The 13,252-nt window shown below is 34.6% G+C and overlaps 1 protein-coding gene across 6 annotated transcripts in view; it reads right to left on the reverse strand.

Moving 5' to 3' along the window:
* XRCC4 (X-ray repair cross complementing 4) overlaps positions 1 to 13,252 on the reverse strand; it is a 274,814-nt gene that overhangs the window by 154,209 nt on the left and 107,353 nt on the right. For all 6 annotated transcript variants that reach the window (XM_003822245.5, XM_024928771.4, XM_008975780.4 and 3 more), the window contains exon 4: positions 3,078 to 3,244. In XM_003822245.5, coding sequence (XP_003822293.1) covers positions 3,078 to 3,244 — 167 coding nt within the window. The remainder of the gene's footprint in view (positions 1 to 3,077; positions 3,245 to 13,252) is intronic.

The following is a 13,252-nucleotide window of genomic DNA, read 5'->3' on the forward strand; positions in this document are numbered from 1 at the left end:
TTATAAGTAGAGGTCTGAGTGCAAACAAAACACCTATTCAGTAACATGGAACTTGAGAGTTTTTATTTGTAATTAAGTAGAAAACCCATGAAATAAATATAGCCAGTAACCTAAGGATTCATGTACACATCTTAAATGTTTCCTCCTTTATCTACACTATACAAAATTAATCCATTGATGCCACTTGTTCAAAATGGAGCCAAGAACACAATTATTAAGTGGTAATTAAAAATAACAGCAAATATATATGTTAAAATTCTATGCATTAAAGCTCACACTTTTTACTTATGCTGTAATTTCTCATTCCTCACTCAAGTGTTTATTCTCCACCATCATCCCAAATGAAAATAGCTTTATAATTGTTTGATTATAATGGTGATACATATTTAAATACTAAAACATATACAAAAAATACTCCCCAAAATTAAAGGAAAATGTAGTCTACAATTCCAGATGTACACTATTAACATTTAATTTTCTTCTTCCAGATACTCTATATAAATATATTTTTTTGCAAACAATGGGATATTGTTTATATTTGTGGTGATGCACATGTCTCACCTTAATATATGATCAACATTTTCCATGCTAATAAACACATGTGTACACAACTATTTTATTCTCATATAATATCCTATTGGGTAGTAAATGTATCTCAGACCCATCTACCATCGCTTCTATGGGAATTCCCATCCCTTACATTGTGTCCTTCCCCACTATTTTAACACCACCCTCCCATCCCTTCATATGTAGTATAGAAGAAATGTTTGGATCATGAATGGACACTGACCCAAAAATAATCAGAGGCTTCCCCCAAAACTAACTATTGCCAGGCTTAACATCATGGCCCCAACTCTAATGATTCTCTACTTTCTATGTCCCCAGTTACCTAACTCCATATGCTCATGTCCTATTTCTAATCTCCCTAAAGACACTTAATCAGAACTACTGCCTTATGGAAGCTAAAGCTGTAAATCCTTTCCAGCATGCAAAGGCTCTAGTGAGGGAACACTAAGAAACTGCTGCTTGGCCATGATCAAGATGTATTTACAGCTCCTTAAAGTGGCCTCTGTCCTCTGAAAGGGAAGAAAATCAAATTTGGGAAATATTTAAAGCTACTAATCTAAGATCTGGAATACAATGAAGAGACTAGAATTCTTTGGAGTGGACTCTCTTTCCTCTCAGGACATAGGGCCACCCAATGGCACACATCTATAGACCCTGAAGAAGACATCTGACACAGTACTATCAAAAAAATAGCTGGATCATAATAAAGCAGGTGACAGGGTACATGGCTGTGCTTTTGATCAAACAGGAAATCTCTTCACAACAAGACAAAAGCACTTGCTGGATAGTCCAGAAATAGCAAATCAAGCATCTGTGAGCCACATATAATATGTGCCCCTCGCACACAGTTACAGCACAGGGTGCATTTGTCTCTAATTCCCCATCTTCGTTCCCTGCTGCTTTCAATTCTATGGGAGTGGTGTTGAATACTGATGAGATAATACCTCTTTCAACCTCTGGCAGACATTTTAAAGCAATTTGTTCAAGTACCAAGTACCCAGTCTGCATTTTTGTAGGCAATTTGTGGATCAAATTTCCTATCATCCTGAGGGTATTCTGAGTTTTAAATATAATGGCTTATCACGACCATAGCACATCTCCTTTAATTTGATTTATTTCACATATTAAATAGAAAATACACCCAAGCTACAGATACAGGTCCAAGAAATGCTTTGTAGTACAGATATCTGATACTGATTCATACTATGACATTGAATTCGTCTTTATTTATGAATAAACAGCAGTTAAAGGGAAAAATTAACTTTTTCTGCATGGTTTCCTGATACACAGTTTGGATTTGGTCTCATTTTTATATTATTTATATATAACATATATAAATAATTGGAGATAAAAATGTAGATCTAAGATAGAACAAAATAACCACTTTCTTAATATAATACATGAAAGCCAAATAACACTAGGTGTTAGGAACTTAATTTTACATGTTTTGCATTAGTTAATAAATATAATTGAATGTACAGAAAAATAATCTTTTAGTCAGCTTCATTTTCACATACATATGTTGATAGTGGTAAAATCGTCACCATTTTTCATATACTTTCACATATACTCACTAACGTCTATACAGAGCAATCACAACGGTTGCACTAAAAAGACCCTAAATATGTTGGATAACTGTTCCCATGCTTTAGAGTTATTTAAGCAAAAGATTTAAAAAATCTACTGGATGTACTAATAATTATTATCATTATTATATATATATTCCACATAATTATTTCAGACATCATTTTCTTTCTCACTGTATATATATGTGTGTGCATACACACACACATATATATATTATAAGTGAGGATACAAGTGTTCACAACATGCATTTTATTTCCTTCAAATATCTTATACTAATAGAATAATAAATGTTACACATTGGGCCAGCCTAGATTAGGATTTAGTTGAGAAAGTTCATAATTTAAAAAAAAATTATTTTTTTCTTCCTCATTTAAAAAGAGGCAAAGCCATAAAAATAAAAGGCTTCCAAATGTCTTATCCAGTAGCCACAATTAGCTCATCCTTTAAAAATGGTATAGTATAAATTTTCAATAAATCCAGAGAAATAAGTCTACTAGGAGCCAAAACACTGTAATTTGAAATAGATGCCACTCACTGATCCCAAATGAGAAATCAATTATGCTTATTTTATTTCATGTCTCTTTTTAATTCATTATTAATCCTATAATTTGAGCTGAATTAATCTTTATAAATATTTACTACCTAAATCTTTTATTAGTATTAACGGGTTTTGATCTTCAATGCCCAATTAATCCTTATTGTTTATAAATTTGCTGGTGCCACCACATACTAATGACATAATGTATTAATGTATTCCTATAATATACAATAGTGACGAATAATTTCGTTTAATCATATTCAGTTAAGGTAAATATATATGTGCTAATCCACATATATTGGAAATTTACCAATCATTAACTTAAAGCTATAACAACATAAAGAGGGCTCCGTATTTTTATACCACAAGCAAACTGTGTACACACCGTCCTTGAACATCATTCCAATCTCTCAGAAGCCTTTCATTTTCTTTCTGCAGGTGCTCATTTTTGGCTTGATTTTCTGCAATGGTGTCCAAGCAATAACAAATAAGTTCTCTAATGACTTCAGCTGGGTTTTCAACTTTCTCTAGGTTGAAGGAACCAAGTCTGAACTAAAATGAAAGAAAAACATGGTTAATTTGGGGAAAATATCAAGATTGAGAAGCCTGGTTTTAAACATACACAATTTCTTCTGAGAATAAAAAAGTGTAAGAAGGATTTAAATACAATGCATTTACAAGATATACAAACAGTGAGCAAAAAAACTGGGCTACTACCTAAAGTTTCTTACTTGATCATATAAATCAACATATAGCCCAAGAATAATTTTTGTAAGTGGTAAGTCACTCTTCCATCTCCTAGCAGAAAAGAAAGCAACATAAATACTGTATAAGCTTACTACCATCTGTTTGCTAAAGCCTAATTTTAAGTCTCTCTGCTCAGAATAAGAAAAGGAATTATATATGATAATTTTAACTCTAATTTCTGTTCATGTAAATGCTAAAATGGAATAACTGACCTTTTATTGAAGAAAGCTCAAAATTTTGTTATAGCTAAGAGAAAGGTAGAGTTTTAGGAAACTAGTAGCTACACAGTAATTACTCTTTTATCTAAAGACAATAATTTATTACCATAAATTGCCAATAATAAAGTTAAGTGTCAAGCTTTAGTACTTTTGCATAAAGGTAAGAATCTTAAAAATACCTTAATTCCTCTACTAGGGTACAGTTTAAAATAAAATACTCAAATAGTTTTAGTACACTTATGGAATTCTGAAGGGAACACAGGTATTCCCCATTTGGCTGATAAGGATGCTGAAACACAATGATTAGTAATAATGATTATATTTATCCTTAAAATTATTATAACAGATAACAAATGATGATGATTATTATTCAGTTACCACATCTTTTGGTTGAAGTGTAACTCAAGTGTAGCAAAAATATAAACTAGGATAAATCTTCACTGTAAGAGAACTATTATCATATCCACATTATAGATCAGTAAACTCAGGTTCAGAGTAGTTATCCAAGTTATTGAAGGGGTAAAGTCAAGATTCTGCTATGCTATGCTGTTGTGCTGTTTCTTGGTAAGAGAGTATCCCAACTAGACAAAAAGTAGGGGAAGAATTAGGTTAAGAACCTACACATAATTCCAAAGAAAGATGCTGGTAGCACTGAGTCCGTAGAAGAGTAAAATGAGAATTGTTTTTGTTTTTGTTTTGGGTTTTTGTTTTTTGCCTCCTAGATTGTGAATTTCTATCATGCCATTTATCTGATAAGAATATTTCCAAAAGGTATTGCTTTTAAAAGAATATTTCTATAAATATATTACATACAGATTAAGAAATATTTAATATGGTTGAGAATTCTGAGACAAATCTTTATTACACAATTTACAAATAAAAGCAGACTTCACTTAGACATCCACTGTGAAACTGCATTCGTACAGTTTGAAAAAGCAGTTGCAGTTTTCTCATGCAATGAAATATGAGTCCACTTAACAGGCATATAAGCTTAAATAAGAAAGTTTTACCTATATAAAGAATAAATAAATTGAAAGTAAATTTGAACAGTTACCTTTTGAAACCTCTCTGAGTGTAAATATACACACAAAGTTAAAGGAAAATGTCACCTGGCCGAGCACAGTGGCTCACTCCTGTAATCCCAACACTTTGGGAGGCCAAGGCAGGTGGAGTTCATCTGAGGTCAGGAGTTCGAAACCTGCCTGGCCAACACAGTGTTGTAAAGACAGTGTTTAGTCTTTACTAAAAATACAAAAATGAGCCAGACATGGTGGTGCACGCTTATAAGCCCAGCTACTCAGGAGGCTGAGGCACAAGGATCACTTGAACCGCGAGACACAGGTTGCAGTGAGCCTAGATTGTGCCACTGCACTCCAGCCTGGGCGATACAGCGAGACTCAGTCTCAAAAACAACAACAACAAAAAAAACAAAAAAAGGAAAAAAAAAGTCACCTACAGAATATTATTGTTTTGAGTTGATACAAAGAAGGAGAAAAAAATAAGCTTACTTTATTTTAGACAATAGGTTACAATAGCAAAACATAAACCCACAAAGTGGTTTTGTATTCTTTTATTATAACAATTGTCAGGTAACTTTGAGAGAAGTGGACATTTTTAGAACTAAAAAGTTTTTTTTAACATTTGAAAAGTTTCAAAATGCCAAAAGGATAAAGAATTCATCCCACACTTTGATCCTGAAATAAAATAATCAGTAAAATACAAATGAAGAGATAAACAAGTCCAGCCCTCTACACTTCTATCTCAGATGACAAAGAAAGGACTAATTTTAAATCACTAATAACAACTTCTTTCAAAATATCACTCAAACACACTGATGAAAAATTCCAAAACCCTCTTAGATCTTTTTGCAGCTAATCAGTGTAAAATAAACATGAAATGTCATTTCTTCTTAAAAGTATACAACTTTTTTTATATCTATTTTCTAATTATTGTCACCAGTTTCTAGTCCTTCAATAGATAAGGACATCTGTTATTCTACACAATAAAAATAAACTAAAAGTATCTAGAAATTTAATCAAAGAAAAGGATTTTACTTGAAATACTCAGATTAATTTTTTTTTTTAATTCTCAAAAGTATTTGGCCCATATACACACGGTTCATAGCCAGGAGCAGGAGGCACTCTTTCACCTTCACTGCTGCTGTTCTAGGCTGTGCACATTACTACAGATGCAAGGGGCCACGTGCCTAGATGCACTGGACTTCAAAAAGGGCCTCATCAGGCTTAATGAGTTGAGAAGTATAAAATATTTCTGTGTTCTACCTCTACACCCAGTCCATCTTTATTCTGTCTCACAACAAAAGAAAAGCAGCAATTTAAGTATCATTTTAACGCCAGCAAATTAGCACAAAAGCTATATCGTACTGTTGTGTCAATTTTTAAATTTTTCACTCCAGTTTCTAGTTTGACATATAAGGTTACTGTCACAGCTGTTCTTTATTTATCAGTTCTGTCACTTCAAAATAATCTACAGTATAAAACCATGACTTTGAATGGTACAGCACAGTCAGAAACCACATATAAAAGACATTTTGAGAGCATGTCTCTTCTGTTAGAAACAGATAAAATTAAGAGTTTTTTTCTAGTTAGTTCTCAATTTTATTAATATTTAAGAGTACACAGATCTTGTTAAGAACCTCAGTCTATCTATAATCTTCTAAGAGTTTAAGCTATGTCTGCATTTCTCTATGTAAAGAAGTTAAGAGCAATTAACTTTTAAAATATTGTTAATCGGCCAGGTGCGGTGGCTCAAGCTTGTAATCCTAGCACTTTGGGAGGCCGAGGTGGGCAGATTGCCTGAGCTCAAGAGTTTGAGACCAGCCTGGGCAACATGGTGAAACCCTGTCTCTACTAAAATACAAAACAAAATTAGCTGGGCGTGGTGGCGTGTGCCTGTAGTCCCAGCTACTCAGGAGGTTGAGGCAGGAGAATTGCTTGAACCCAAGAGGCAGAGGTTGCAGTAAGCCAACATCACACCACTGCACTCCAGCCTGGTGACAGAGCAAGACTCCGTCTCAAAAAAATATATATATATATATAAAATATATACGTATACATACGTATATACATATATGTATACATATGTATACATATATAATATATACATATACATACATATATGTATATACATATATAATATATACGTATACATACATACATGTATATACATATATGTACGTACATACATGTATATACATATATGTATGTATACATGTATATATAAAGAATCATAGTAGATTTCACTAGTTGACTCTTAATAGTTATCATTCTAAGTGATAGAATAAATACTTTTAGCTTTTAAAATTTAATCCGCATTAAAAATCATCAATTTCAGAAAACACATACATTTTCTTTAGCCAGGGGTTTGTCTATTCCGGATATCTTTTTGTCAACCCTTCAAGTCCAAGATTAAATGCCATACTCCCTTACCATCACCTCAAAGCCCAGGCCAAGTTCTTTTTAACTAAGTTAGCCTATGTATTAGTTGGTCTTCACACAGCTGATAAAGACATACCTGAGACTGGGAAGAAAAAGGGTTTAATGCACTTATAGTTTCACATGGCTGGGGAGGCCTCTCAATCATGGCAGAAGGCAAGGAGGAGCAAGTCACATCTTACACGGATGACAGCAGGCAAAAACAGAGCTTATGCAGGGAAACCTGTTTTTTGTTTTTTGGGTTTTTTTAGACAGTCTCACTCTGTCACCCAGGCTAGAGTACAGTGGCATGATCTCGGCTCACTGCAACCTCTGCCTCCTGGGTTCAAGTGATTCTCCTGCCTCAGCCTCCTGAGTAGCTGGGATTACAGGGGTGGGCCACCACGCCCTAATTTTTGTATTTTTAGTAGATACAGCGTTTCACCATGTTGGTCAGGCTGGTCTCAAACTCCTGACCTCGTGATCTGCCCACCTCAGCCTCCCAAAGTGCTGAGATTACAGGCGTGGGCCACTGTGCCCGGACACTCCTGTTTTTAAAACCATCAGATCTCATGAGACTCATTCACTATCATGAGAACAGCACAGGAAAGACCTGCCCCTGTAATTCAATCACCTCCCACCGGGTTCCTCCCATGACACACGGGAATTGTTGGAGTTACCATTCAAGATGAGATATGGATGGAGACACAGCCAAACGATATCAGCCTACATTGGCCTCTCTAGTCTTAATATTTCAGTCTCATACAATGTATTATTCAGTTATATCCTGCTTATATTTTTCTTTGGTTGTTTCAGAAATGTAGTCTTTCCCTTTAGACTTCAAGCTTTTTGAGATCTGGGACCCTCTTTTCTATTTCTTCCATAGCCTCCAAATTATCTTTCAAAGCTCTGGCCCATACTATGTGCTTGATAAAATTTTGATTATTTATTTATTGTAATAATCCTCATTAAGAAACTATAACTACAATAGGATAGGTAAGGGATTTGGGCAGTGATTCTGTCCAAATAAAGAAATAAAGACATGACAGGGTTATTTATTGATTAGTACAATTTAAACAAAAAGGGCATAGTTAAAGATTGCTTAATAGCACTTAATGCTATCATAATACATAGATTTGAAAATAATTAAACAGATGTTTTTTAAAGAATGTATAGTTATATACTCAGTTTTCAGGTTCTTTTAAATGGCCACACAAATAAAAGTATCAGTAAAGCATACAAAATAAATACTATGAATAATTTAATTCCTAGAGAGTTAATTGTGGCCATTCTAAGTGTTTCTGAGGAGAGGAGATTATCAAGGTGTGATTTGATATCCTGTTTAAAATATATCCACTAAAGGGTTTCAGTTTCAATATATTATCAAAGTAGACTAAATAAACTTGCAGAATTAAAGTTCATTACTATCCTGGGAACCAAGATGTGGAACTAAAGGAAAATGAAAAATAAAGGTATCTTGATGTTATTACTAGGTGAATAACGGCCAGATAGAATCTCATTTTGTTACAGTGAGTGCTTTTAAATTTATTCACATCAGAGAAAAATTTAGCTGTATCAAGATATATGTATACTAAAAACAGTAGTCTATCCATTACAGTTTATAATGCAGAATATTGTCTATTGTAGATATATACACAGTTGCATATATATAGTTGTGATACATAGTTGTAAAATTCTAGTAATATAGGAAATTGATCAAGATATGTTTAAAAAAAGGTGACTGAACTGTATTACCTTGACCTAGCTATGTTCCTCATCAACTACAAGTTGATCAACTTTTGGTTGTAGTTTTGAATCAACTACATGTGTCCTAAGTCTTTATATCCTGAACTCTTCAGTTTAGTGACTTTCTAAAATGTTTACTTTTTATTTTATTTTTTTGAGACAGATTCTCACTCTGTCACGCAGGCTGGAGTGCACTGGCATGACCCTGGCTCATTGCAAGCTCTGCCTCCTGGGTTCAAGTGATTCTCCTGCCTCAGCAACCCACGTAGCTGGGATTACAGGTGCCTGCCACCATTCCTGACTAATTTTTGAATTTTTAGTAGAGACGGAGTTTCACCCTTTGGCCAGGCTGGTCTCGAACTCCTGACCTAAATTGATATGCCTGCCTTGGCCTCCCAAAGTGCTGAGATTAGAGATGTAAGCCACTGAGTCTGGCCTGAAATGTTTGTTTTAGATTTAAATAAAGAACATCACAAATGCACCTCCTAAAAGGGACAGTAACATATCTCAGTTGACAACTGCTCACACTGATCTTAAAAGGTAACTGGAACTGAGAAAAGGATACTGATAAGGACTCCTTCTAAAAAGATAAGAAAACTATATTTGTAAAACTACAAATCTCATCTTCCCAACTACAACATATTATTGCCCAAATTTCTTAGAACTAATAAAAAATGCTTATATATCTCAAGCTGATCATATAATCAAGCTCCATGTATTTTGGATCTTACAGGTTCTTAAAATCAAAATGCAATAATCTAGGGGTGAAAAGTATGCAAAATTGTAATTATTGTGCTACAAAAATTATAAGCATTTTAAGGCTACGCTATACGATTTAATATTTCAAGTGTGTCATCTAAGAATTCTTATTTAGGTCTTAATAATTGCAAAAGTCATAGTGGGAATCAGAGAGTTCTTGAGAGCAAAAAAAAAAAAACTCCACAAAAGTCTACATAGTACAGAAATCTCAGAAGTTGGCTTTACATTGAAGGGCTATAAATATTCACGCTATTGTTGTCTTAAACAAAGATGATGAGTCTTTTGGTTCATGGACAATATAGTTACATTTAGGGTATATATCCTGGCTTAATTAGGTGTTACAATTAAAAATGAAACATTATATTGTATATGGACTCAACCAGCTAGAAGGCTTTCCCTATAATAACCGGATTGGTCAGAGGGAGAGGGCAGGGGTTGCCTATTATTTGCCTGCTACTTTATTTTTGGTATTAGGTGCTGATGAAGAAATACAGATTTGATTCCTTCTATACAGAATCTTGGATTCCCTGACACTCTTCCAGATCTCATCACAGGTCTCTAGGCATATCTTTTCAGTATGCTTCTCTATTGTCTACTCAGAGGTAAAATAGTATTGTTTCCTGGAATAATTCCTTGGCCCTCTTCTTATTTAACTCTACAGAGGTTGAAAGGGTTATTCGCAATCACAGCTTCCATTATTAAAAATAAGCTGAAAACTGCCAAATCTGTATCTCTAGGTGGGGCCTCCTCTCACTTAGTTCACTGGAGAACTGCTTCTCTCTATCTTGCCCCCACTCTTGCCATGTGACATGCCAGTTCTCCATCATCTTCTGCCGTGATTGGAAGCTTCCCGAGGCCCTCAGCAGGAACAGACACTGGCACCATGCTTCTTGTATGGCATGCAGAACCATGAGCCAATTAAACCTCTTTTCTTTATAAAGCACCCATTCTCATGAATTTCTTTATAGTGACATAAGAATGGACTAACACAGAGGGCAATCCTCTTTACTTAAAATCCATTGATTTGAATATTAATTTCATCCAAAAACACCCTCACAAAAACACCCAGAATGTGTGACCACATATCTGGGCACCACAGCCCTGCCAAGCCGACATATAAAATTAACCATCATAGCCAGCAAGAAACTGAGGCCCTCAGTCCAAAAGGCTACAAGGAACTCAACTGTGCCAGTACCCCACTGAGCTTGAAGGCAGATCCTTCACCTTGAGATGAGACCACAAACCCTGGACAACACCTTAATTGCAGCTTTTACAAACTCATGTAAAAGCTAGGACTCCTAGCAATGCCATACCTGGACTCCTCACCCACAGAAACAGTGAGATTAATAAATGTATATGGTTTTAAGCTGCTAAATTTGTGGTAATGTGTTACTCAATAATACATAATGAATACAAATATGCTTTAATTTTACCAATCTAAACAAAACAAAAAACACCCTTAATCCCATATCCCTCTAGTTGCTATTGTCCATTTTTCTGCTCCTGTCATTGCAAAACTTCTCCCAAAATGTATCTATTGTCTGTCCTGTTCAATACAGTCATCACTAGTCACACATGACTATTTAAATTTAAATTTAATTAAATTAAAAAGTAAGTTCCTCAGTCACACAAGTCACATTTTAGTGTTCAACAGCCACATATAGCTAATGGTTACTGTAGTGGGCAGTATGGATACATCCAAAAACAGGTAAGATACAGAATCTATCATCTCATTCTTTTTATCATCCCAGAAACTTCTGTAGATTAATGTTGATCTATTTCTTTAATTTATGACATCCTATTCTCTCTTGAAATACTCTCCAATGGACAGCAGTCTGGCCTGTGACTACCGTGCCAATCTCATCTCTCACCATTCTCCCTCCCTTTGCTGTGCCCCAGCCACCTGCCTTCTTTCTATGCTTGAATAGGTCAAAATATTCCTGAATGTGGTAGTCAGAATGATGTTCCCCCAAAGATGTCTACAAGCTAATTGTTGAACCTTGGGATGTTACCTTCCACAGTAAAGTGGGACTTTATAAATGAGATTAAGGTTATAATCTTTGAGATGAGAGATTATTCTTCATTATTTTCTGGGTGAGCCCAATGTATTCACATAAATACTTAAAATTAGAGAAACGTTCCTGGCTGCAGTCAGAGGGACGAGCGGTGAAGACACACACAGAGAGATACAAAACTGCTACCGTTAAAAATGGAAGAAGCAGGCCATGAGCCAAAAATGTATGTGGTTTCTAGAAACGGGGAAAGACAAGGCAATGGGTTCTCCTGTAGAGCCTCCAGAACACAGCCCTACTGACACTTTGATGTTTGCTAGGTGAGACCTATGTTGAACTTTATGCCACAGAAGTAAAATATATATTTATGTTATGTTTGGTAAATTTATGTTGTTTTGAGGCACTAAGTCTGTGGTAATTTGCTACTGTAGCAATTGAAAATGAACACACTGAATCAGGGTCTGTGGGAAGCTGAATAGTAGCCCTCCTCCCCCATGTCTGTGTTGTAATTTCCAGAACCTGTGAATATTACCTTATGTGACAAAAAGGACTTTAGGGATGTGATTAGCTTAAAGATCTTGAGACAGGGAGAGAGAATCATGAATTAGCCAGGTGGGCCCAATGTAATCACAATGGTCCTTACAAGAGAAAGGAAGGAGATCACAGTAAGAAGGTGATGTGCGAATAAAGCAGAAATTGGGAGTGATGTAGTCACAAGTTTAGGAATGCTGAAAGCCTCTAGTAGCTGGATGGGACAAGGAAACCACTAAGTGTGTACTACTTTGTTTCACCTTTAACAAAACACTAATAGAGGGTCTTTGCAGATCCTTCCAAGAATGTTCTCCTTAAAATTCACGGTTTTCTCCTTTACTATATTCAATTCTCTGCTCAATATTACTTTTCTAGAGATTTTTTCCTTGGCTTCTTTAACTAGGATATAATCATTCTAGAATCTTCCCAACAGTCCTAAAAAGATATGCCAATAGTACAAGTATTGAGAAACAATATTTTATAATCTTCATAAAAGTTGTGATTATCTGAAATTATCTAATTTGTGAATGTTTATTGTTTTCTTTCCCCACCCCAAGCATAAGCTCTATGCTCATAGTAAGAGTTCAGAAAGTGTTTGTCAGTGAAGTTAATTAATACTTTGTCATACATGCTGCAAGTATTTTTCTGGTTTGGCAATATTACTTGTGGAGCAGTTACATTTTAAAGTTGTTAAGTCTAAAAATAGTTTTGTTTTAAGGTCTTTGCCTATCAAAGAAAGTGATTATTCACCTATATTTTCATTTTTTAATTTCTCTCTCCAAATACCTAACCAATGTTTCTTCACCAGTTATTTAGCAATCTATTCTCTCCTTACTCATATGAAATACCACTATTAGAAATTAAGTATTTATATATATTTAAGTATGCTTTTGAGCTTGCTATTCAGTCTCATTAGTTTCTATCCATTTACCAATAACATGCTGTTTTAATTATTATAGCTTTATACTATGTTTTATTATTAAGAACTATAAACTCCAGCTCTTAATTCTTTTTTCAAACATTCATCATCTAGTTTTACCAAGAACGTCCCATGAAATTTTGACTATGAATTTCAGACAAATCCAAACCAAAATAAACAAAATACAGCAACTT

Source organism: Pan paniscus, chromosome 4 (assembly GCF_029289425.2).
Source record: "Pan paniscus chromosome 4, NHGRI_mPanPan1-v2.0_pri, whole genome shotgun sequence".
Lineage (NCBI taxonomy): Eukaryota > Metazoa > Chordata > Mammalia > Primates > Hominidae > Pan > Pan paniscus.